Source organism: Perognathus longimembris, chromosome 25 (assembly GCF_023159225.1).
Source record: "Perognathus longimembris pacificus isolate PPM17 chromosome 25, ASM2315922v1, whole genome shotgun sequence".
Lineage (NCBI taxonomy): Eukaryota > Metazoa > Chordata > Mammalia > Rodentia > Heteromyidae > Perognathus > Perognathus longimembris.
This window is the reverse complement of record NC_063185.1, coordinates 14,502,734-14,527,067: the sequence shown is the minus strand read 5'-3', so window position 1 is coordinate 14,527,067 and position 24,334 is coordinate 14,502,734. Positions and strand designations below refer to the sequence as shown.

General features: G+C 53.7%; 1 protein-coding gene across 2 annotated transcripts in view; it reads left to right on the top strand.

The window, feature by feature from the left end:
• Positions 1–22,809, top strand: part of Fstl4 (follistatin like 4) — a 280,522-nt gene extending 257,713 nt beyond the window's left edge. Inside the window, exons 8-16 of one of the 2 annotated variants that reach the window (XM_048334238.1) lie at positions 2,173–2,293; positions 7,651–7,812; positions 8,422–8,556; positions 9,535–9,561; positions 11,563–11,681; positions 12,567–12,716; positions 17,322–17,429; positions 20,589–20,698; positions 22,056–22,809. In XM_048334238.1, the coding sequence (XP_048190195.1) occupies positions 2,173–2,293; positions 7,651–7,812; positions 8,422–8,556; positions 9,535–9,561; positions 11,563–11,681; positions 12,567–12,716; positions 17,322–17,429; positions 20,589–20,698; positions 22,056–22,809 (1,686 nt within the window). The remainder of the gene's footprint in view (positions 1–2,172; positions 2,294–7,650; positions 7,813–8,421; positions 8,557–9,534; positions 9,562–11,562; positions 11,682–12,566; positions 12,717–17,321; positions 17,430–20,588; positions 20,699–22,055) is intronic. The other variant, XM_048334239.1, reaches the window with a different exon arrangement.
• The last annotated feature ends 1,525 nt before the right edge of the window (positions 22,810–24,334 follow it).

The window sequence follows — 24,334 nt, the reverse complement described above, 5'->3', positions numbered from 1 at the left end:
GCCCTGCGCGCGGCGGCCTCTCTCTTCCAACCCTGGTTACCTCTGTGGGAAAAGGAGGCTTACAGCTGCATATGCTGGTGGCTCACTCCTGGCATCCCAGCTACTCAGGAGGCTGACACCTGAGAGGATCACAGTTCAAAGCCAGCCCCGGCAGGAAAACCCACGGGACTCTTATTTCCAATGAACCAGCCCAAGGCCAGAAGCGGAGCTGTGGCTCAAAAGTGGTAGAGTACTGGCCTTGATGGGGTGGGGTGGGGGGTAAGATAAGGGACAGCATCCTGGCTCTGAGTTCAAGTCCCAGGACTAGCACCAAAAAAAAAACAAAAAAAACCTCAGAAAAAGGGAAGGGGAAAGCAGAAGTGAGGAAAGGTGCCGGGCTTCGCTCTGCCCCCCCATCCACGTGGAGGGTCCTGGGCTTCTCTGCCTCTTCCGTGTGTGGTCCTCTACCGCCCTCTCACATCCCCCTGGCCAGTAGTCAAGGAAGACACGGGCGCGTGGGTGTCCCGGAGAAAGCCTCAGGGTGTGTTCTGGTTTATTCAGGGGAGGGGCTAACAGTTTCTACCCCCAGAGGTGCGCAGGAGAGGGGCTACTGGATCTTAACGGTTGGCTAAAGGTGATGTCACGGAACTTCCTCTATGGGTGGAGACCACAGCCCCCCAAGGACGGGGTCTCAGCCATTACACACGTGGCCGAGCCGAGAGGCGGGGGCTGCTTTGCTTCTCTTCCGGTGGAAGCCGGAAGGTGGGAGTGACTACCGTCCATACTGTCCCAGGGCTGGGGGGAGGGCAGCGTCTTGGGATCTCCCGTCGCCCTTCCCCCTTCAAGGCCAAACCGAATCCCCAACAGAAAGGCTTTGCATCTTCTGTGAATAAGGACAGAAAAAAAAAATAAGCTGTGCGTGTTAGCTGGGCACCGGTGGCTCACGCCTGTCATGCCAACTACTGTGCAGGCTGAGACCTGGGGACCGTGAGTCAAAGCCAGCCCCAGGCAGGAAAGTCCATGAGACTCTCATCTCCAATTAGCCATCCCCACCGAAGTGGCTCAAAGTGGTAGAACACTCACCTTGAGCTCAAGCACAAAAGCTCAAGGTCAGCGCCCAGGCCCTGAGTTCAAGCCCCATAACTGACAAAAAAAATATTAATAGTAATTTCTTTTTAAAGCCTGTTCTGGGCTGGGAATGTGGCTTAGTGGTAGAGTGCTTGCCTAGCATGCATGAAGCCCTGGGTTCAATTCCTCAGCACCATATACACAGAAAAGTCCAGTAGTGGCGCTGTGGCTCAAGTGGTAGAGTGCTCGCCTTGAGCAAAACTAGCCCAGTGCCCAGGCCCTGAGTTCAAGACCCAGGACTGGCCAAAAACAAAACAAAAGAAACTGTGTATGTGGCATGGAAATCCATGAACGTGTGTTCTATTGCTCACATGGTGCACAACTTACAGATGGAGGAAGAAACTAGTGCCCCTCGGCACTTAAGGACTCTGGGCACATTTGGGCAGTAGCAGAGCTCAAGCTGAGTAGTGGGTCTCTAGAGGCCAGCTGCTGGGCTCCCCCATCTCTTCTCATACGCCAGCAACACCCAGCCCCTTCCCTCACCCAGGAATTGGCCTTGTCTGTTCCCACTGGCTCCAAGCACCACAGCCTCAGAGATGCTGGGTGGCGAAAGCCAAACCTGCTGAGGAATCCCCATGGTTTGCCAGGCAGTTCCATCCCAGCATGCTCAGACGAAATCAGCCAACTAGCCCTGTGTGCAGTTCTGCAGGAAAAAAACAAAACACAGCCCTGAGTTCAAACCCCATGACCACCAACAACAAGCTGGAGGAACTGTGGTGACAAAAATGAGCTCACCCCATGCCGGGAGGGGACACCTGCAAAGTCAGGTATAAATGGATGTCCCAGGCCTAGAGCGGCAGAATCCGCGCCCCAGAAGGCTGGTCTGTGTGCCTCTGCCCAAAGCTATTACAACCACGTGGCAGGCAGAAAGGACTTCCTCTCCCTCCCCCAGCCCTCCTCTCCCTCCCTCTCCCCCTACCTCCTCCTCTCCACTTGCTTCTCCCCCCCCTTCCCCACCCTCCCATAGAATTTCAGTTCTCCTAGACAACCGGGAGACGCCAGCCGTCCCGTTCCAGCCCTCGCCAGTCAAGAGCCTAATCTCACTTGTCATCTGTGCCCACGCAGGACTTTGGAGAAGATGACTCCCTGTACATCACCAAAGTGACCACCGTCCACATGGGCAATTACACCTGCCACGCCTCGGGCCACGAGCAGCTGTTCCAGACCCACGTCCTGCAGGTGAATGGTTAGTAAATGGCTCCGTGCGGGTTGTCCCCTCCATCACCCCCACCCACCCCCCCCCCAAAAAAAATGCTGGTGAAACAACGCTCCCCCAACATTCTGTTGTGGGAGAGAAGGAGCTAACCCCTGAACTGTCCTGACTGTTGCAATAAGTAAAATGGGGAAAAAACCCCACCCCCGCCCCCCCGCCCACCTCAGACGGAGGTGGGACAGCCCAGGTCCCAGCAGCCACTGCAAAGTGGGCCCTCCCCCGCCCCCCCGCAGGTGACAGGAAGTGAGGTGCTGCCCCAGGTGAGCTCAGGGTCTCTGGATCCAGCCAGCGCAGACTGGTTCCCGCCTGCTCCCTCTCAGGCCCGGCCTCATCTCCGGCAGGGCAGGTCTGAAAGGTTTCTCAGTGTTGCCAGCGTTCCTGGAGGTGTGGGGCATGAATGAACCCCACTCCCTCCAGATGACACCCCGCCAGCCTGTGCTTCCCAAGCATGTGTTTGGTCCGTCCCGGTGCTAAACACGCTACCTGGGAGCCCTCTGGGAAAGGCTGTTCTCGCCTATTCTATGGGTGGGTTTCTAAGGAGGGCCTGGGGCTCACACAACTGGTTGTTCTAGAGCCAAAGCCCATGCTATCAGCCATTCACCTCAACCTGGCTGCTCTAGATTCCATCACTTGTGACCTTTGCTGACCTCTAGGTTCAAGCTAACATCCGGTTGTGTTAACCCTACAGAGTGTTTTCAGGATTTTTATCTTTGCACATGTCCACGCTGTAGCTCATTATTTCCGTTGAGGCCTAAATGCAACTCTTTGGGGCTTCATAGTTGTGCTGGTTGGCCTGTGATGGACTATGCGTGAGCTAATGGAGAATGCCCAGTTGTTACCGCCCAGGCTGGCATTCCGGGCCCAGCGGGGTGCAACAGGCACCCAGCCAGCACTGGGCACCCTCCCAGCAGAGACAGGGTCTCGGGTCAGTCTGAAGACACTAGCTAGTGACCGGTGACAAGAGGTTGACAGTGCTCCAAAGGCCCGAGTGGGAAACAACCCCACGCGGGGTACTCCAGCCCCTCCCAGCCTGAGACAAGCCCCAGGAAGTACAATCAAGCTAACATTTCAAGCCCTTCCGCTCGGCTTCTCTGTCACCGGCAGCTCCCTTTATTTCTTTGATGTCAGTACTGAGGCCTGAACTCGGGTCTCACACTCAAGACGGACGCTCTACCGCTGAAGCCACACCCCCACCTCTAATCTTTTTGCTGCTTCATTGTGTTACGGGGTTCCGGGGAAGGTACCCCAAGTGGGACTCAAACCCACCGTCCACCACGCAGAGACAGTCTCAAGCAAAGATGGATTTATTGGGGAAGTAAAAAGCGAACTGAGCGGCCAGGGAAGCAGCACAGACTCGGGAGCTGAAACTGCGACCCCTAACAGTCCCCCCCCAACAGTCCTCCAGCTGGGGTTTCTAAAGGTAAAAGTGTAGCACAGATGTAGGGGGTTGACACAGGGGGGTAGAGCAAACAACAAGTCATTTACAGAAGCAGAATTTTGCGGTCAGGTTGACCTAATATTTAACTTCATTTGAACAATTGCTACCGAGTTTCCTTAATCAAGATGGAGTCAGCTCTACTCCCTACCACAATTGGAGCTGAGTCTCACAGGTTTTCCTGCTGGGGCTGCCTTCCACCTGTGATCCTCAGATCTCGGCCTCCTGAGTAGCTAGGATTACAGGCGGGGGGCGGGGCGGGGGGGCAGTAGCTCTGCCGGGCTCCTCCCCCCCCCCCCGCTTTTTTTTTTGTCCAAAGCAAATGAGAAGAGAGAGAGCAAGTGAGAGCAAGAGATGAGATGTCTATGCTTGGAGGAAACTGTTTGCTCTGGCATTCCTTGATAAATGAAGCGGCAAGTCCACAGCGTTGGGAGCAAGGGCTCTTCTGCCTCAAGGGAACCTAGAATTCTAAGACAAAGCTGGTGACGGGGGTGAAGCCCTCAAGGCCAGACAAGCTGAGGCAGGAACAAGGTACACACACACACACACACACACACACACACACACACACACCACACACCACACACCACACACACACCACACACACACACACACACAGCCCAGCTATTATTATAGCCTGGTCTCGGTTGAAAAGCCTGATCCGAGCTCTGGGAGTCTAAACAAAGAAGAGAGCCTTCCACTGAAACCCAGAGAGGCCACTTGAGATCCATTCCCCAATTGCTGACACTTAGGGATTCCTCCTCCGGCAAAGGACTGCTAATGGAGTGGGAGGAAGCACGGAGGAAGCGAGCCAGGCCCGCAGCTTGGGCACCAGAACTAGAGCAGGAGGCAAATGTCATTGTTTGTATATCGTTAGGTTTTGTTTGTCTATTTCTCTAGCAAGTCATCAATGGCAAAGTCACTTCCTTTTATTTACAGTTTTTGTTGTTGGTGGTGGTCATGGGGCTTGAACTCAGGGCTTGGGTGCTATCCCTGAGCTTTTGCTCTCAAAGCTCACACTCTACCACTTGGAGCCACAGTGCCATTTCCGGTTTTCTGGTGGTTCTCAGTTCTCAGTTCCTGGACCAATAAAGGGACTGGCACCGCAGGTGGTGGGTAGTTAAGTTCCCCTTTGTGAAGAGGGGAGAGCAGGGTCTGTTCTCCACAGTCAGCTGAATGATGGACTCCCGATTCTCTGCAGTAAACCTCTTCCTTTGGACGGGAAACGCCACGTGGGAAGGGACTAAGGCTGTGCGCGCGCCGCATGCCAGTACTAGGGCCTGAAACTCAGGGCCCGGGCACTGTCCCTGAGCTTTCTCATTCCAGGCTGACACCCTATGGACATGAGCTACACCTCCACTCCCTCCTGCCCAGGCTGGCTTCAAACCTCCATCCTCAGATCCCAGCCCCCCGAGTAGGTAGGATGACAGGTGTGAGCCACTCCCATCTGGCTAAGACAGAAGCTCTTACTCATTGCTGCGTGAGTCATTCCTGACGGGCGAGGGCCATTTCCTGAGCTATACAATACCGAATCGACAGAACCTAGTTCAGTCAATCAGAGTCATCACTGCGGCCCCAGGCTCGGCATGGGGACCCCCACCCCTCCGCTTGCTGTGGTAATACTTCTAATATCTGATGTCGAAAAGTGACAGTCATCACTCTCATTTTTCAAACACTGCTCAGCTGTGTTCACCAACAAAACGAATGTTTCTTTCGAGATAAATCACTTTGTCAAGCCCCGACCGATTGGCTTCAGTAGGAATTAGATTAAATGTATGGCTTAATTTGTCAGATCAGGTTTCATAACAATAAGTCTTCCTATCCAAGAACATCTTCAGTTATTCCAGACCTTCTTATACCTTCCATGAGGTTGGTTTTATTTTGGGTTTTGTTTTTTTTTTGCGTATGTGCCTATACTGGGGCTTGAACTTGGGGCCTGGGCACTGGCCTTGAGCTTTTTTCCCTCAGGGCCAGCACTCTACCACTTGAGCCACAGCTCCCCTCTCAGCTGGTTAATTATGGGTAAGAGTCGCGCGAACTTTCCTACCCAGGCAGGCTTCGAATCATGATCCTCACTCAGATCTCATCCTCCTGAGTAGCTCGACTGCAGAGCTGAGACGCTGGTACCAGCTTGCCCAGGAATTCTGTAGTTTACAGAGATCTACTCTGTTGTCTGTCTGGTTATCACTGATATATAAGTAAGCAATTAATTCTGTATGTGGTGGTATTGACTTCTTTACTGAACTCTATTATTCACCATATTTTTTGTTGGTTTGTTACCTGGTTGGTAGCCACAAAAATATCATTCTCCTCAATTGCCTTTCTTTGTTAACACCCAACGTAACATCTTTGCTTTCTCCTTCTTCTACTCAATGGTTCACTATTCTGAAAACAGAAGTGCTTATTCCTTCCTTTTTATAGAAATAGGCTTCATTGTGAGAAGAAAATATTCTGTTTTTTAATTGAGTGTTGTTTCTTTTTTTCCTCCCTAGAAATATGGACTTGACGGTTTCTTTTGGAAGTTCTTTGAGATTCTAGCAAGAGAATCAAATTGCTTTGCTTTTCAACTGTCTTTGGCTTTGGGTGTAATCAGTGATAGATTTCCTAATAGTCATTGAGACATATTGCACTGTCACCATATTCTTTAAGTACCGGCTTCGATTTTAGTTGTTAATGGAATATTTCAGTTGGTGTTACATGTAGGCTCAAGTGAGACCCATTCATAATTGCCTCCTTGAGCCCTCCCCTGTCAGGTTTTGGTGTCCAGATTCACAGTTACACCCATTTCATGGTCAAATTTAGAATGCCTTCCCTATTCTAAGAATTTGTCAGTCCTTAAATATGCAAAGCAACCCTCCTATAAAGCTAAAGTGGTTTGTTGGGTTGCTTTGGGGCGGGGGGAGGGCGGATTAGTAGCACTTCAACTTTGTTGTTCTTGTTGTTATTGTTTTGCTGGTCCTAGGGCTTGAACTCGGGGCCTGGACACTGTCCCTGAGCATTTCTGTGCTCAAGGCTAGCACACAGTACCACTTCTGGCCTTTTTTGTTTAGGTGGTACTGAGGAATCAAACCCAGGACTTCATTCCCAGCCCACTTTAACTTTTTTTTAAAAGAATATTTTCTCCTTAATTCAGTATCTATACTTAAATAAACAAATACAAGCCCTCGGTGCCACTGAAAATATACTGATTTTTATTTCCTGGGTCCAGAGCTAGGGGTAGGAGGGCAGATCCTCCAAAGAGTCTGTGTTTCTCCCAGGTCCCTCCCCATAGCCTGCCCATGTAAGATGGCCAGTGCACTATGGAAGGTGCCAGAACTTCACCCAAGTGGGCCTGGTCACAACCTCAGCTCCAAACTTGACTGCTAGGGCCCACAGCTGAAGAGGGCATGCCGTCTTGGTTAGAGTCCAGGATGTGGGAAGCAAAGACAGAAAAATTACCCACTTGGCCAACCCACAGAAAATCAATGGACTTTCCCAGAGCAGTAACGTCATTAGCAGTCCTGCCAGTCAGTGCCATAAGTGCTTTCCAAAGCATTTCCTGCAAGAAATTAAGCCCCTGTCCAATGGTTTTTCCGATAACAGAAATAATACATCTGAATTTTCCTCAGAAATAAATTCTGGTGGTGGTTACTCTTTATGCGTGGCATAAGTTGAACGGCGTTTAAAGTATTGGGATGTCTTTCTGATCATATTTAGAATGATGACGGAAGCCGTGAATTACATGACGTGTTTACCACCTGCAATCCATTTCGCAGTTGAGAGCTCTGGTTGCTCACAGAGATCACAGGGCCAGGGCCCCCCCTCGAGTTCACCCTCTGGAGCATGGAGCTCAGGGTTGGGCCCGGGGCCCAAGGCCAGATGAGGGTCTCTCACCAGTGCTGCTCTTCGTCCACAGTGCCGCCCGTCATCCGGGTCTACCCGGAGACCCAGGCGCAGGAGCCCGGCATGGCAGCCAGCCTGCGGTGCCACGCAGAGGGCATTCCCATACCCAGAATCACCTGGCTCAAAAACGGCATGGATGTCTCCGCCCAGATGTCCAAACAGCTCTCTCTTTTAGGTAAGAATTAGCCAGGTGTCTTAAGGGGCCCAGCCCCATTCCGGTTCAGGCTGGTTCTCACCTAGGCAGTGGAAATGAGAGGCAAGATGTCTTTGTGCCCGACAGGTTAAGGAGTGACCTGGGATCTCCCCCAGTTTCCCTGAGATCCGGGCCCACACGGGTGCCGTGAGCAGTGACCAGAAGCTGTGCCATCTCCGCCTCTCGCTTGTGCCCCCTGGGCAGCCCAGGCCTTACCCAAGGGCTGAGGGACTTTCTGTTTGTTGTTGTTGTTTGGACCAGTCTTGGGACCTGAACTCAAAGAGTCTGGGAGGTAGCCCCAAGCCTCTTTTGCTCAAGGCTAGCACTCTACCACTTGAGCCACAGTGCTACTTCAGGGTTTGTGTGTTTGTTTTTTGAGTCATTTATTGGAGACAAGAGACTGAGTCTCTCCTGCCCAGGTTGGCTCTGAACCCCGGTCCTCAGATCTCAGCCTCCTGAGAAGCTAAGATTACAGACATGAGCCACAGGTGCCCACAGGGGCTGTGTTTTTACCCCAGCGAGAGTGGGGGAGGGCATGCAGGGGGAGAGGGGTTCGCTGAGCAGCCACCCTGAGAGCTGTCCTTTCTCCAGCCAATGGGAGCGAACTCCACATTGGCAGCGTTCGCTATGAAGACACGGGCGCCTACACCTGCATCGCCAAGAACGAGGTGGGCGTGGATGAAGACATCTCCTCGCTCTTCATCGAGGACTCCGCCAGGAAGACGCGTGAGTCCGCCCTCATCTCTAGCCTCTCACCGCGGTGCTCAGGGAGGTTAGATGGGGAAGGCCCTGAAGGTTGGGAGACACACGTATCTCCCAAGCACGCAGCTGGGTGCAGAAGGGCCACAGAGGCGAGCAGCTCTCCTTTGGCCACCTTGAACTCAAGACCCCAAGGAGGTCCCAGAACCAAAGCCCCAGTCCCGCTCCGTACTTGCCATACACCCGAAACTCTGCCCCTCCCAACTTAGCCGCATTTTTTGCTTCCCCATAGTATAGAAATTCTTCAGCTGAAAAATCTCAGGAATGAATAACTCACATGGCTGAGGTTACTTTCACTGCCGTCTGCTTATCCTTGTTCCACTTTAGTGTTCATAATTGCTCATCTCTGGATGTTCCTAATCTATCGATTAAACTTTTATCATGGACTTGCTCATCCAGGGAAAAACAACATAGAGTTCAGAGCCATGTGTGTGAGGTTTCAGTCACCCACTGGAGGGGTGGAGGTCATTGGGGAATGTGACCCCCCCACAATCATAGTGGCTTTTACTGTATGGATTGTCACCTACCTAGTGTACTCCCCCTTACAGTCACTGCCCCCCAGATGAGAATTCATTGTCAGTCCCCTTCCTTTGATCAGACTCCAAGCTAAGGCTTGGTCCTCAGGAAGGCGCCGGAAGCATTTGGCATGGTCTCCCTGGGAGAGAGCTTGGTGAACTCATTTCTCCTGGAAGTAATTAAGGAAACGAGCTGAGAGCAGTAGATCCTAGAACCTAAGTTCAAAGGTTTCATTTAAGAATCAGAATGTCCTGAGGCATAGGAGGGTTCGTGCCTATCGAGTTGCTGAGTCCACAGTAGCGCGATTCTGTGAGCCACGGAGCCGGTGCGAGACTGTCCGTCCCTCGGTTGAATGAAGATCTGACATTGTTTTCTTCTCTTCCCCTCCTGCAATCATGTCCCTGCTTTCCTAACTCCTGACTGCTTCAGTGGCAAATATTTTGTGGCGAGAGGAAGGTACTCTAATAAGCTTGATTGTCCCGTGCGACCTCAATGATCACGTGCATGCACGAGCCATAGCGGGCCATCTTTCCATACGCTACTCCTCAGCTCTGCAGACTCGGAGCAGTTCCCACAAGCAGAGCCCACAGGCCAAATCACGGGGAGGGGAGGGAAGGGGAGAGTGAGACTCCCAAAACACAGAACTCAGCTTAAAAACCAATGGCTCACACCTGCAATCCTAGCTACTCAGGTGGCTGAGATCTGAGGGTCACAGTTCAAAGCCAGCCCAGGCAGGAAAGTTCCTGAGACTCTCATCACCCACTAAGCACCAAACCGCCAGATACGAATCTGTGGCTGAAGTGGTAGAGCGCTAGCCGTGAACAAAAAGCTCAAGGATCGTGCCCAGGCCCCGAGTTCAAGCCCCAGGACTGGCACAACAACAAAACAAAACAACAAATTCTTAATGTGTCTTTAACAGCAAACTTTAAAATGGGAAATTTCTGTTGAAGTCTGCTTATAAGCTCAATTAAAGCAGACAAACCTGACCGGGATTTCCAGATCCTGTAAATCCTAGATCTGGACCTTATGTTTTCTCAGTAGGTTGATATTGTTGTTGGGTTTACTGCTTTAGCTTGTGCTGTTAAAAAAAAAAAATTAAGACCAAGAGACTGAAGAAGTACCAGCATGCACAAGGTCCTGAGTTCAATCTCCAGGAAAAAAAATTTTTTGAAAAATAAAAGAATACCTTACCTCATACAGCTTTTTTGGAATCTACCACAGCTGTATTCAAAGTATGCTTTTGGGGAGGATGCTAAAGAAGGAAGCTAACACAGTTTCTGTTGATATGTATTTCTCAATGGATACGGGAAATCACCATATATATAAAGTTGCCATCAAAATGGTCTAACGTTGACAATTCCATGTGGCTTGAAGCCAGTATGCACGCGTGAAGCTAGGTCACAGAGTCTGGTCCTTGCTTGGGGAATGTGTCCCCACATGGGACCTCGTCCCCACCCTGTGGCCACGGTGTCACCGCCCAGCCGGCCCATCTGCAGTGACTTAGTGGGCATTAGAGGCAGGAAGATGCACACTGTGACACAGGGCTAACCACCCCCTCTCTGGCTTTGGTCTCGCTCTTCCCGCAAGAGCTCCACACGGCACACTGCTCTATAGTCTCCCGTGTGTGCACACACAAACTCGGGGGGGGGGGGGGTTAGAAGCAGGTAGGCCCAGCCCTTCCCCTCCTTGGGCCTCAGGGTCTTCCTTGTCCAAGTAAGGAGGCTGAGTCAGGCATCCGTGACCCATGCTGCTAATCCTACTTACTCAGGAGGCTGAGAGCTGAGGATTGCGGTTGGAAGCCAGCCTGATCCTCGAGACCCTAATTAACCAGCAAGAAGTCAGGCGCAGAGGTGTGGCTCAAGTGGGTAGAGCGCCAAGCATGAGCAAAAACAACAAAGGCTGAATGAGAATGCAAAGCCCTGAATTTAAGCTCCATTACTGGCACAATTGAGGAGGACCCTTTTCCCCAGAGAAAGACTGAACAATCCGGGTGTCCCGTTTCCCGCCCCCCCCCCCCAGTTCCTTCTCCCCTGATGTCTTCTCCTTGGCTGGCCACGACGACGAGCCAGGATGAGGGACGCAGCTAGGCGCGGCCAGGGTGTTGACGGCGCTGTCTGGCTCGCGCTGGCTCGCAGAGGGTTGGCAGGACAGCAGGAGGAAGATGTCAGAAAGGAAGGGTCAGAGGGCTGGGATCAAGGCAAGGGTAGACCGTGGGGTAGACGCTTGCAGCATCCCGTCTGTGTGTGAAGGAAGCCTGGGTCTGCGGGGCTGCTGCTGGTGGGCTTTATCGCTTCCTAGCCCCTTCTCCCCCATCCCCGGCCACCTTCCAGCTGCCTCCTCCCCGCCTTTCCCTCCCGGCCAGGAACCACATTTTGTCTCGTGCATTCCATGTCCTATGTGACACCGCCAGCGAGTCAGCAGCGGGCAGGGCCCAATGGGTGCGTTTCCTTCCCCCAGGCCTCAGTGTGGGAAACATGTTTTACGTCTTCTCCGACGACGGCATCGTTGTCATCCACCCGGTGGACTGTGAGATCCAGAGGCACCTCAAACCCACCGAGAAGATTTTCATGAGCTACGTGAGTCTCTGTGCCTGGAGCAGCTGATAGATCACCCAGCGTCCGTCTCTTAACCACGTGTGCCTCGGGATTATTGCAATTCCATTTGCTGTTGGGGGGGCTTGAACTCTGGGCCTGGGCGCTGTCCCTGAGCTCTTCAGCTCAAGGCTAGTGCTCTACCACTTTGAGCCACAGTGCCACTTTTGGTTTTCTGGTGGCTAATTAGATACGAGTCTAACGGACTCTCCTGCCTGGGCTGGCTTTGAACTGTGATCCTCAGATCTCAGCCTCCTGGGTAACTAGGATTACAGGTGGGAGCCACCGGCGCCCTGCTAGGCATTAATGTCTTATATTATTATTTCTCAGGATCTCCCGGCTCCCTAGACTCAAGTTTTCTGGATAAGACACACTGGGAAGGGTTTCATGCAACATAACCCGCAGTGAGAAATAGCCCAAATATTTCTGCACCTTGGAAAAATAAGTGCCTAAAAACTTTCCCGCAGGGTGGTCAGGACAGCCCTCCTTCTAGAAAGCACTGAGTCCATGGTGGCCGAGGCCTCCTCTCCCCTCCCCTCTGCTGGGGTTACATGCCTCCTTGGCCCAACAGGGAGAAGGGAATTTAAAAAGCACACAGAGCCTGGCACAGGTGGCTCACACCTGTAACCCTGGCTACTCAGGCTGAGATGTGTGGATGGTGGTTCAAAGCCAGCCCGAGCAGGAAGGTCCATGAAACTCTTATCTCCAGTTGACCTCCAGAAAACTGGGAGTGGTGCTGTGGCTCAAGTGGTAGAGCACTAAGTACAAGCCAAAGAGCTCAGGGACAGCGCCCAGGCCCCGAGTTCAAGTCCCAGGACTGGCACCAAAAAAAAAAAAAAAAAAGGCCCATGGCCATCTATTGCCTTCCAGGAGGAAATCTGCCCTCGTGGAGAAGCCGACACCGCGCAGCCGTGCCAGTGGGCCTCCGCGGTCAACGTCAGGAACCAGTACATCTACGTGGCCCAGCCCGCACTGAGCAGAGTCCTCGTGGTCGACGTTCAAGCCCAAAAAGTCCTACAGGTACAGCCTAGAGAGCAGCCAGGAAGAGCCCGGGCGGGGCGCCGGCCAGGGTTAGGGTGACAAGAGCCACGGCACTGTGGTAAAGCGGCCCTCACAATGAGGGGGAGCGGGGGGAGTGGACAGCCATGGGAGAAGGAGAAGCAGCGGGAGGCGGTGAGGTCAGCTCGCTGGGGACCTTGGAGGCCTCTGAGGTCCTCGAATAAAAACCCAAGGTAAGAGAGGAAGCCGAAGCCGCCGCTCGGCAGAGGCGTGCCATAAGCTGATGCGCATCTGCGGAGTTCAGGACAGACAGGAGGAGGAGCAGGGATGTGACGGCATTTAATCCGGGATGGAGATGGTGACGGAACTCTACCACCTGAGCCATGCGTCCAAATCACATCGCGCTTACTGCCCAGCCCCACCTGGACGGCCATCTTCCCATTGGCTTCCTGAGTAAGCCGGGTGGAAGGCATAGGCCGCCACACCCAGCTGTGTGTTGGTTGAGATGGGGGAGGGGGGAGTCCTCTCACACTTGCCGCCCTGGCTGGCCTCAAACCATTATCCTCCTGCCCTCCGCTTCCTGAGTAGCTGAGGTTGTAGTCACGAGCCACCTGAGTAGCTGAGGTTGTAGTCACGAGCCACTGCGCCCAACTCCTTGCTGTATTTTAAACAGGCACCTAGAAGACTTTCTGATGGGCTGAGTATAGGGATGAGAGGAAAAGGAAAACAAAGCGCAGATTAGAGAGCAAATTAAGCCCCCAAACGGTATCCAAGATTTAAAGACAGCACGTAAGAAGCTGGTCTGGAATTAGTCTGGAATCCAAGGTGAATTATCTAGCATTGGATTTTGGAGAGAGGTCAGAGCTGAACATGAGCTCTGAGTCAGGCCCCCCCAACGCCACGCGAGTTTAGAGCGAGGCTTCAGCAGAACTCTCTCTCTAGCACTGCCCGGGCTGGAGTAGACTGTAGGGAGAAAACAAGATCAAACAAAAGTCATGGTTTTTTCTAGCAAATAGAACAGGAGATTTTTCTACCTATCTTTCTAAAGTTCCTTGGCCAGAGAACAAGAAGTAAATTTTAATCCTTCTGAAGTTTGAAGATGGATCTGGAACTGAGCTTATGATCAATGTTGGCAAATGTTCTCTGTGCCTTAAAAGACTGTGTTTTATGAGGTAGTTAGATATGGTATTCAATATATGCCGGTTATGTCACATTGATTCATTATACTGTTTCAATCTCCTAGCCTTTGTGATTTTTTTTTTACCCTCAGCTGTTGAAGAGTGTTAAAATTTTCTACTGACTCTAGATTTATCAATGTCCCCAACTTATGCTTTTAAAAAAATCTGCTTTATCTCTGCTAATGCTGCTTGCCTGAAAAAGCTATTTTTCCTCTAATACTAGCATAACTAAATCAGATTTGTTTTCATTGGTGTTCTCATATTATTTTCCATTCTTCTGTTTTTTGTTTTTTGCCAGTCCTGGGGCTTGAACTCAGGGTCTGAGTACTGTCCCTGGCTTCTTTTGCTCAAGGCTAGCACTCTGCCAATTTGAGCCACGGCGCCACTTCTGGCTTTTTCTATATATGTGGTGCTGAGGAATCGAACCCAGGGCTTCATGTATACGAGGCGAGCACCCTACTACTAGGCCATATTCCCAGTTCCCATTCTTCTGTTTTTTTTTTAATGCTTTCATATTAAAATATTGTTAGAGATATAGTTGGAATTTTCTCTAGTTCAATAATCTTAATTTTTTACTTGGTATTTTTGATTCATTTATATTTAATGTAATTCTATACTTAAGTTTTACCATCTAATTTTTGTTGGTGGTGGCGGTCATGGGGCCTGGGGCCTGTCTCTGAACTCTCCCACTCAAGGCTAGCACTCTACCACTTTCAGCAACAGTTCGGGTTTTCTGGTGCTTCATTGGAGATAAGAGTGTCACAGACTTTCCTGCACAGGCTGGCTTTGAACTTCGATCCTCAAATCAGCCTCCCAAGTAGCTTGGATTATAGGAATGGGACAGTCATCTAATTTTTTATTTGACCTATTTGTGTTGCTTTTTTCTTCTTTTAGCTTTGTTAAATGTTTCTATTTCCCACCCACCCCCGTAGCCTGTTTAGAATGTATTCTATTTTTCCTCTCAGTGTTAACAGAGATTACAACATGCATCTTTGCATCAATACATGTGCATATAAATTGATACCTTGTTCCTCCCCCCAATAATGCTAAAAACACTTAACTCCTTTTAACCTTTCTCATGTCTCATGAATTCCTGTGGTAATGAATTATAACTAACTCCATCTATAACTTAACCCTTCATGAGATGATTATAATTTTTATCAGGCGATAATTTGTATTTCTCCAATATATATTTACCTTATCATTTGCTCTTTATTTCTGAATGACATAGTTCTCTTTTAAGGCTGCTGGCAACAGAGTCTCACCATTTTCTAAGTATTGATTTTCTCTTTATTATATGAGGATATCTTCACAGGTACAGAATTCTCTTATTGAGAATTGGTTTTGTTCAGCATGTTAAGATGTCATCCACAGCTTCCATTTGTTTCTGTTGACAGGCCAGCGGTGGAAGGTAATACATCATTTTTTCTGTCTACACCAATTTTCTCTTAGACACCTTCTCCATCCCTCTTTCCCTACACCTTCCTCCTCCCTCACCCCACCTCCCCACCTTCTGTCTCTCCCTCTTCCTCTCCATCCTCTCTGCCATCCAACTCTACTCTCTCCTCCCCACCCTCCTTCCTCTTCCTCCCTCCCATCTCCTTCTCTACCTCCCCTCCCTCCCTCCCCTCTCCCCTTCCATCTCCCCTCTCTCCATCAAATCTTCCCAGAATTCTCCCCACCTCCCATCCTCCCTGCCATCTCCCCTCTCTCCCATCTCCCCTCCCTCCCATCTTCCCTGACTCCCATCTCTTTTTCTCCCTCCTTCCCCTCTTTCCCATCTCCCCTCTATGGCTCTCTCCTATATCCCCTTCTCCCTCCCTCCCATCCATCTCTCCTCCTCTCCCCCTTCCTACCTCACCTCTCCCCTCCCAGCCACCCCTCTCTCTCCTTCCCTCTTTCCATCTCCTCTCCCTCCCCCTTCCCTCTCTCCCACCCATCTCTGCTACCTCACCTCTCTCTTCCTCCCCTCCCCCGTCTTCTCCCTCTCCCACCTCCCCATCCCTCTGCTCTCCCTCCTTTCTTCCACCCCTCTCCCCTTCCATCTCCCTGCCACCCATCTCTTCTCCCTACTTCCCCTCACCCTCCCCTCTCCCCCCTCCCTTCCACCATCCCTACAATCTCCTCTCCATCACCCCTCTCCCTTCCCAACATCCCCTTCCTCCCCTCCCCATCCCTCTGTCCCATCACCCTCCCTCTCTCCCTCCCACTAATCTCACCTTCCTCCCTGCCAACCCCCCTCCTTCCATCTCCCCTTCTCCCTCCCACTTCTGTCCCTTCTCCCCTCTCTCCCTCCCACCCATCTCCCCTCTCATCTCCTTTCCCTCTTCTCCCATCCTTTTTCTTTCCCTTGCAGACCCTCTTTCCCTCACACCCATCTCCCTACCCTCCTGGATCCTCTCTCCCTCCCCCCTCTCTCCCAGCTCCCTCCCATCTCTCCTACCTCTCTCCATTCTCCCTCTCCCCTTCCACCCTGATCTTCTTCCACCCCTCCAATTTCCTTTCCCCCACTCTCCCCCTTAGTTCCCTCCCCCTCCCTCGTGTCTCCCTCTGTCCCTCCCATCCATCCCCCATCTCTCCCTCCTCTCCCTGCCAACTCCCCCTCTCCTTCCCACCTCTCTCCCTTCTCTTTCCCTATTTCCCTCTTCCTCTCTCCCCTCCATCCCTCCAACCTCTCTCCCTCTTCCTCCCCAACACCCCCTTCCATCTCCCCTCTCTCTCCACCCTCTCCCTCCTTCCTCCCCCCCACCTCCCACCACATTCCTCTCCAGTCCTTCCCTCCCTACCCCTGCCCCACCCTCCCCTCTCCCTCATCTTCTTTCCCTCTTCTCCTGTCCTTCCTCTCTCCCTTGTACCTCTGCTCCATCCTTTTTCTCTCCCCCTCCCCTCCCACCCTCTCCCGTCCTATCCCCCTCCCCATCCCTCTGTCCCATCTCCCTCCCTCTCTCCCTCCCTATTCCCCTCTTTCCCCTCCTTCATCTCTCCCTCCCTCCCCTCTCTCCCTCCCATCTAATTATCAAAAAAGCTAGAAGTGGTTCCTGGCATCCTAGCTACCCAGGAGGCTGAGATCTGAGACGCCAGCCCAAGCACAAAAGTCCCCAGGAGACTCTTTAAACTACTCAGGAAAAGCTGGAGGGAGCGCTGTGGCCCAAGTGGTGGAGCACTAGCCTTGAGCACAAAGCTCAGGGTCAGCACCTAGACCCTGAGTTCAAGCCCCACGACCGGCAAGAAAATAAGACTTTGTAAAGGAAGAAAGGGAGAGCCCCGAAACTGATTCCTGAGTAAGAAAAGCCCCTGTGTTCGGGCATTTAGGCTGCAGCAACAGCTCTGCCCTGGGGTCCGGGCTGTGTCATTGAGGAGGCTCACTGCGTCCCTGAAGAGCCCAGGAGTGGATAGCACAGCAGCCTCCACCACCACGATGGCCAACTTGTCACTGTTTCCTTTCAAGTCCATAGGTGTGGACCCCCTGCCCGCCAAGCTCTCCTACGACAAGTCACACGACCAGGTGTGGGTGCTCAGCTGGGGAGACACGCACAGATCCCACACAAGCCTCCAGGTATGTGGAGCACCAGCAGGAAGGATGCCCGCCTCCCCCCGCCCCCCCCCCCAAGAGAGGACAGCAGAGAAACGACAAAGCACAGAGACAGAGCGGGGCAAGCAAAGGAGATGAGACAGCAGTGGGTTGAGAGAGGGGGGAAAGGGGAGTTAGACAACGAGAGGGAAGAGACGCCTTAGGAGACAGGAGAAGAAAGCTGAAGTAAACAGATGAGGGGAAGGGAAGAAGGGAGAGGAGAGAATGGAGAGCACAAAAAGAGATAGATGAGAGATGGGAGCCGAGATGGGAGAGAGGAGACAGGACAGGAGGAGAGAGTGAAGAGGGAGAAAAGGAGAGCAGAGAGATGGAGGGGAAAGAAGGAGTTGGGGAAGAAAGCGGAAAAGGAGGAGGGGAGGGGAAAGAAAAGGGAAGGAGAAGAGAGAATGAAAGGGGAAAGGATCGTGAAGCGGTAAGGAGAGGCGAGTGGTGAGAGGGAGAAAGGACACAACAGGAGAGGAGGCAGATGGAAGAGAAAGAGAAGGGAGGGAGATGGGAGGAGAGAGAAGGGACAGGAAGGGAAGAAAGAGGGAAGAGGAGGCAAAAGGGGAGAAAGAGAACAGATAAAGAGGTGGGGGAAAGAGGATGAGAGGGAGGGAGAGGACAGAAACACAAGGAGAGCTCAGAGACACAAGAGGGGAGATGGGGAGAGAGGAGAAAGATGGGGGAGAGAAAGCCAGCAAAGAGGAGGTGTAAGAAATGGTTGAGTAAGGAGAGAGAGGGGACAGAGAGGAGAGACAGAGGAGGAAACGAGGAGGGAGGTTAGGGAGAGGAGCCGATGAGAGAGAGGAAGAGGGGAGCTGGAGGGAGACTAGAGGGGAGGGGATGAGAGAGAGAAGAGAGAGAGGCCGCAAGCAAAGCCCCCTTCCTCCCGTGGGCCTAGGGCTTGGGAAGCCAGTACTTGCAAAGTCCTGGAAATGTCTGAAAAAGAACAGACACAGAAGGAATGCTGCCTCGCATCCTCCGTGAGGGGCAGCTGAGAGGTGCGCGCCCCGCGGGCCTGCAAGGGAGAAGCTGATGTCCCAGAAGTGGGAAGAAAAGCGGCTCAGAATTCACCCCAAGGCTGCAACCATTAGAGATTAAGCATTTGTGTTTCTGCATTGGTTTTAGTTCCGAAACATTTTTCCCCAGCCCTAGAGCTTGAACTCAGGGCCTGGGCGCTGGGCTCAGGGCTAGCGCTCTACCACTTGAGCCACAAAGCCACTTCTGGCTTTTTGCTGGGTTTTGGAAATAAAAGTCTCACAGACTTTCCTGCTTGGGCTGGCTTCGAACGCAGATCTTGAGATCTCCTCTTGAGTGGCCAGGATTACAGGGGTGAGCCACTGGCACCTGGCTGCAAAATCTTTTTAAACCTAGTATTGTTTCTAAATGTCCAACATTAGGAGATGGGGTGAATTTTGCCCAGGGGGGTCCATGCATGACCCCCCAGCAGGGGGTTATACCCAGACCCTCCCCAGCAGGCAGCGTTTGAATCTCCGGCATCCAGAACTCTCTTACCAGGGCCCCGCTTTTAGCTGCCCCTTAGTCTGTCCCACTGGACCCCTGGTTTCTCTTCTCAACTGGCCATCACCTGTCTGAGGGAGACGTCCAGCCTTTGTGGGCCTCGCCATGTGCTAGAACACAAGAAGCAAGCCAAGAAGGAAACAGGACCCCAAGAAACAAGGCTGACATGCGCAGTGGCCCTGCTTTTTGAGGAACCAAGCTCAACAGAGCCAAGAAGCATGAATGGCGCTGACCGGTGACAGCCTGTAATTTCCCATCTCCATTCTAAGCTAAAACAACGGGCCTGACATTAAGCAATGATCACACGCCACCTTGGAATTGGCTCGCATTTGCCCTAGACTCTCAAAGAGCCTGTTCTTCAAGCCGCTATTTCCGTCATGCCTGGGCCCAGGGCAGTTTTTCTTCCATTGGCTTGCCATGAGAGTTCTCCTTTGGCCATTTAAAAAGCAAAACAACAACAAAACAAAAAAAAACGGGAAAATAAAGCCAGTGCAACTTCAGAATGAAATTACAACCTCCATGCCAGAATTCTGCCAACAGACCCAGAGGGATGGAAAGGGAGAAGACCCCAACCACAGGCTGCCCAGCTGCGGCTTGTTTTGTCATGAAAGGGCCAGCCAGAGGCCAGGCCCACCCTAAAAGGCAGAAAGCACGGAGAACCCCAGCAGAAACAGCCCAGGCCCAGCCTCCGGCTGCAGAAACATGGACCCTCTCTTCTGGACCACAGCCGCTGGCTGGGCATGGTGGTGCACACCTGTAATCCTAGCCATCAGGAGGATCGTGAGTTTCAGATCTGCCTGGACTGCATAGCAAGAGCCTCATTAAACAAAAGAATATCTCCACCTGGGCTGCGTAGAGAGCCCCTAATGTCAAAACAGATGAAAATGAGCATGTGCAGAAGGCAGAGGGGCCCGGGCCTGGCTACTGGGGAGGAGGGGGGGACCGGGGGACCCCTGGCCATTCTCAACACCCGGCTCTGGCCCAGCAGGGACACACACCAAGGAACGGATCTGGTCACCTCCTACCCAATCCACAGGGCAGGAAACTACTGCCTCCAGGGAAACTGAGGCAGCCATGCACTGTCATTGCCTAATCCTTCACTTTCCCCAGCGGGTCCCCACTGTGGAACCACCACCACCACCACCCAGCCTTCTAATCCCAGGACATCTGCATGGCTGCAGGGGACACCACAGAGCTCCCCAAACAGCCTTGCCCCAGGATCAGTTCCTTTGTAAAAAGCTAGAGATGGAGAAGGTGGGAGAAAGGGGTGGTCTCTGAACAAACCTAAGCATGGTTCTGTTCTGGGAAGTCCCCTCGGGAGCCCCAACACCCCCCACCAGGTCCCCACTAGGTCTTCATGGTGGTCCTGACCAAGGAGAAAAGGATGACTGGGGCCTCACCTTCTCCTCCCCCCCCCCACAACCCTCCCCCTCATGCCTCCCCCCTCCCTCTCCTCTAGGAAAGATGGGCACCTGCCTCCAACATTCCTGGACAGACTCCCACATTCCCCCTACCTCCTGAGTCAGCTTAGCACCCTCTCCACCGCCCCCAGAATTAGGCTTAGCCCTGAGCAGGCAAGTCCGGAAGGACAGCCCCCCATCGTCCGGCTCTGTGTTGCAGGTGATCACAGAAGCCAGCACTGGGCAGGGCCAGCACCTCATCCGCACGCCCTTCGCTGGAGTGGAGGATTTCTTCATCCCCCCAACAAACCTGATCATCAACCACATCAGGTGAGACAGGGCTCCGGGGCCTCGGCCTTGCCTAGCGCGGTGTCTGCGCCCTGCCCCTCGCCACTGGCTGCCATCCCATCAAGAAGAAACACATAACCAGTCCATCCCCGCTGAAGCAGACCCTTGGCGGGGCGGTGCTGTAGCTGGCGCCTCCAGCGATGTGGGGGACTTTGACCGTGAACACCACAGAGAAGGAAGTAGTGGCTGAGCATCCTCTAACGTGTGTGTATGCGTGTGTGTATGTGTATGCTCGTGCAGGTACTGGGGCTTGAACTCAGGGCCTGGGCACTGTCCCGGACCTTTTTTTGCTCAAGGTTGATGCTCTACCACTTGAGCCACTCCTCCACTTCTAGCTTTTGGCAGTTCAGTGTCTCAAACACTGCTCTGCTTGGCCTGGCTTTGAACTGCGATCCTTGGATCTCAGCCTCTGGAGTCGCTAGGATTCCAGGCATGGGACAGCAGCGCCCGGCAGGTTTGGCCCCCTTGGAGAGAAGTGTCAGGACACTTGGGTCTCCATTTCAAGCCATGCCTCAGGCACAGATTTTTGTTTTCTTGCCAGTCCTGGGGCTTGAACTCAGGGCCTGATCACTATCCCTGAGCTTCTTTTTGCTCAAGGCTAGCACTCTACCACTTGAGCCACAGTGACACTTCTGGCTTTTTCTATATATGTGGTGCTGAGGAATCGAACCCAGGGCTTCATGTACACGAGGCACGCACTCTACCACTAGGCCACATTCCCAGTCCTATTGGTTCAACTTTTGTCTTTACCATCCAATTCAGACTGGCCCACTAGTGCAGGAACCAGCTGTCTTCCTGCTCTCTGTGCTCACCCCACAAGTCCAGGCCTACCCCCCACCCCAGCCCTGCAATCACAGGCTAGTGAAGCAGATTCAAAAGCCTTTTATCCTGGCTCAAAACCACTTCTGCCCAGAGCCCCCAGTGCTTCACATCTGTCTGTCATCCTAGCCACTCAGGAGACCCGGGATCTGAGAATTAGGTCCAAAGCCAGCCGAGCTCAAATGGTAGGGCATCCCAACCCGGAGAGAGGGGGGGGGGGGGGAAAAAGCCAGGACATGAGAGCCCTAGGTTCAAGCCCCAGTCCCAGCACGTGTGCGCATGCGCACACGAACACCCTTGTGAAGAAGAGGGGTGCACGTCACAGAGGCCAGAGGCATGGCCCCAGTGGCTCGGCACCTACCTACTCCACAAGACACCCCGAGTTCCATCCCCAGCACCACCCACATAAGCCAGATCACTGGAGGACAGTGCTAAAGGGAGAGGGCCGGCCCCCTCCTCCCCTGGAGGCCACCTCTGGCTCGCTGACCCCCACCCCCCACCCCCGTCCCCCAATTCCCAGGTTCGGCTTCGTCTTCAATAAGTCGGACCCCGCAGTCCACAAAGTGGATCTGGAGACACTGATGCCCGTCAAGACCATCGGCCTGCGGCAGCACGGCTGCGTGCCACAGGCCATGGCGCACACCCACCTGGGCGGCTACTTCTTCATCCAGTGCCAGCGGGCCACGCCCCCGGACGCGGCCACGCCCCCAGACGCGGCCACGCCCCCGGCGGCAGCGGCGCAGCTCCTCGTGGACAGCGTCACCGACGCCGTGCTCGGCCCCAACCGCGACGTGGCCGGCACGCCCCACGTGTCCCCGGACGGGCGCTTCGTGGTGAGCGCCGCCGCCGCCGCCGCCGCCGGCCGCGGCGCGCGGCTGCACGTGCAGGAGGTGAGCGCGCGCGGCGAGCTCCGCACGCTGTACGCCGTGCGCGTGGCCGCGGGCGTGGCGGGCGTGGCCTTCCAGCGCTCCTTCACCGACGGCCACGCGTACAACGCGTACGCGGCGCTCGAGGCGCGGCCCGACCTGCTCTTCCTGGAGCTGGCCACGGGCAAGTCCGGGCTGCTCAAGGACCTGAGGGGGTCCCCCGCAGAGCCGGGCCGGCCCTGGGGGCCACCCCACGGGGTCCCGTGGGACAGCGGGCTCTTCGGACAGTACCTCCTCCTGCCGGCCCGCGACTCGCTGTTCCTCATCAACGGCAGGCACAACACGCTGCGGTGCGAGGTGTCAGACATCAAGCGGGGGGCCACGGCCGTGTGGGTGGGCGAGGTATGAAGGGAACCCCCCGGGGGAGACCTCCCTCCCTCCCCTCCCCTCCCCCGGTGCCCCCCCCCCGGAAGCCGGCGCCCCTGCACACCGTCACCCCGCCAGTCCTCCGGCCTAAGGCCCTGCGGGGCGGCTGCGCACCAGACTGGGGGTGGGGGGGAGGAGGAGGTGGTTCTTGGGGGGGGAGGGTGGTTGTGATCCTTGTTTTTCATTCGAAAGTATGATTTCCTGCCTTGAGCTACGACGCCGAGAACCCACGCCGCTGTGTCAAGGACTTTCTCTCCGTGCCCATCGGGGACGCCTCCCCGCTCTCCAGGCCTGGCACCTCCGTCATTGTCCCGTCCTGCGCCCCGCCCCGGGGAAGACACCCCACCGAAGCCGGGGCTGGGCCGGGGACGCCTCCCGCCCCCGGGGCTCACCCACTGCCCCCCCCCTACACACACAAACAACCGCACTTGCCCCTTCCAGGCTTCTGCTTTGCTTTCCTTTCCCATCAGATTTTGGTACAAGCTGAGCCAATGAGACTGATTTACACCCTTGGCTGGGGGGGTGGGGGGGGACACCTGTGAGGGAGGGGCAGGAGGGGAAATCATTCTTTATTTTGGAAAGTTTTTGATTAAAAACTAATTTTTTATAATTACAGATGCTAGTAAGCGGAAAGATACTCTTCTGAGGGTCTAGAAATGCTCCTTCCCTGCCTGCTTTAAGCCAAGTCTCTGAAGGAAGAAGGGAGGGAGGGAGGGAAGGGGAGAGGGAGGGAGAGGGGTGCCAGAAAAAGCAAGGGCCCTCTCCTGATGCCATGGGCAATCCCTGTTGTCCCCTCCCAATATGGCTTCAGGCTACCTTGTCAGTGAAGACTTGAACCCAAGCCCTGTGGGCCTGCTTCTCATTAAGCATGCCCAGCTACATACCCCCAATTCAGCGCTCCCAAGGTGGCTTTTCGCCCCGTTGTTCAGCCACTCCTCACAGAGCCTTTTCCTGGGCTGTGACACATGAGTTCAAATCCACCCTCCCACCCCACCCCACCACACACTGCTGCGGCAATCCTACACATCACAGCCCTGGGGTGGGCTCTCAGGTCGGTAGGAGGAGGCCCAGCCAGCCCTGTGGAGACCTGGGCACCAGTGGCTCACATCTGAAGGTTGACATGGAAGGATCATGGTTCAGAGCCAGCCTAGGCAGGAAATGCTATGAGACTCATCTCTAACCACCAAAAAGCCAGAAGTGGAGCTGTGGCTCAGGTGGTAGAGCACTGGCCTTGAGCACAGAAGCTTAGAGACATCACTCAGGCCCAGAGCTCAAGCCCCCAAGACAAAAAGCAAGGCCCCCAGACACCCTGTCCCTCGCGCTCCTGTCAGTGGTCCCTGCTTCCAGGCTTGCACTATTATTCCTTAAGCCCCCTGTGGTTGGGAGAAGTGATCGGTTCCAGACACCCCCTTCACCTGGCACCATCACCGTGACTTTGAAAACATGGACTCTGTGTCACATCCCTAAACAAAAAACCTTGGCCACCCGTGGCTCACGCCTGTAATCC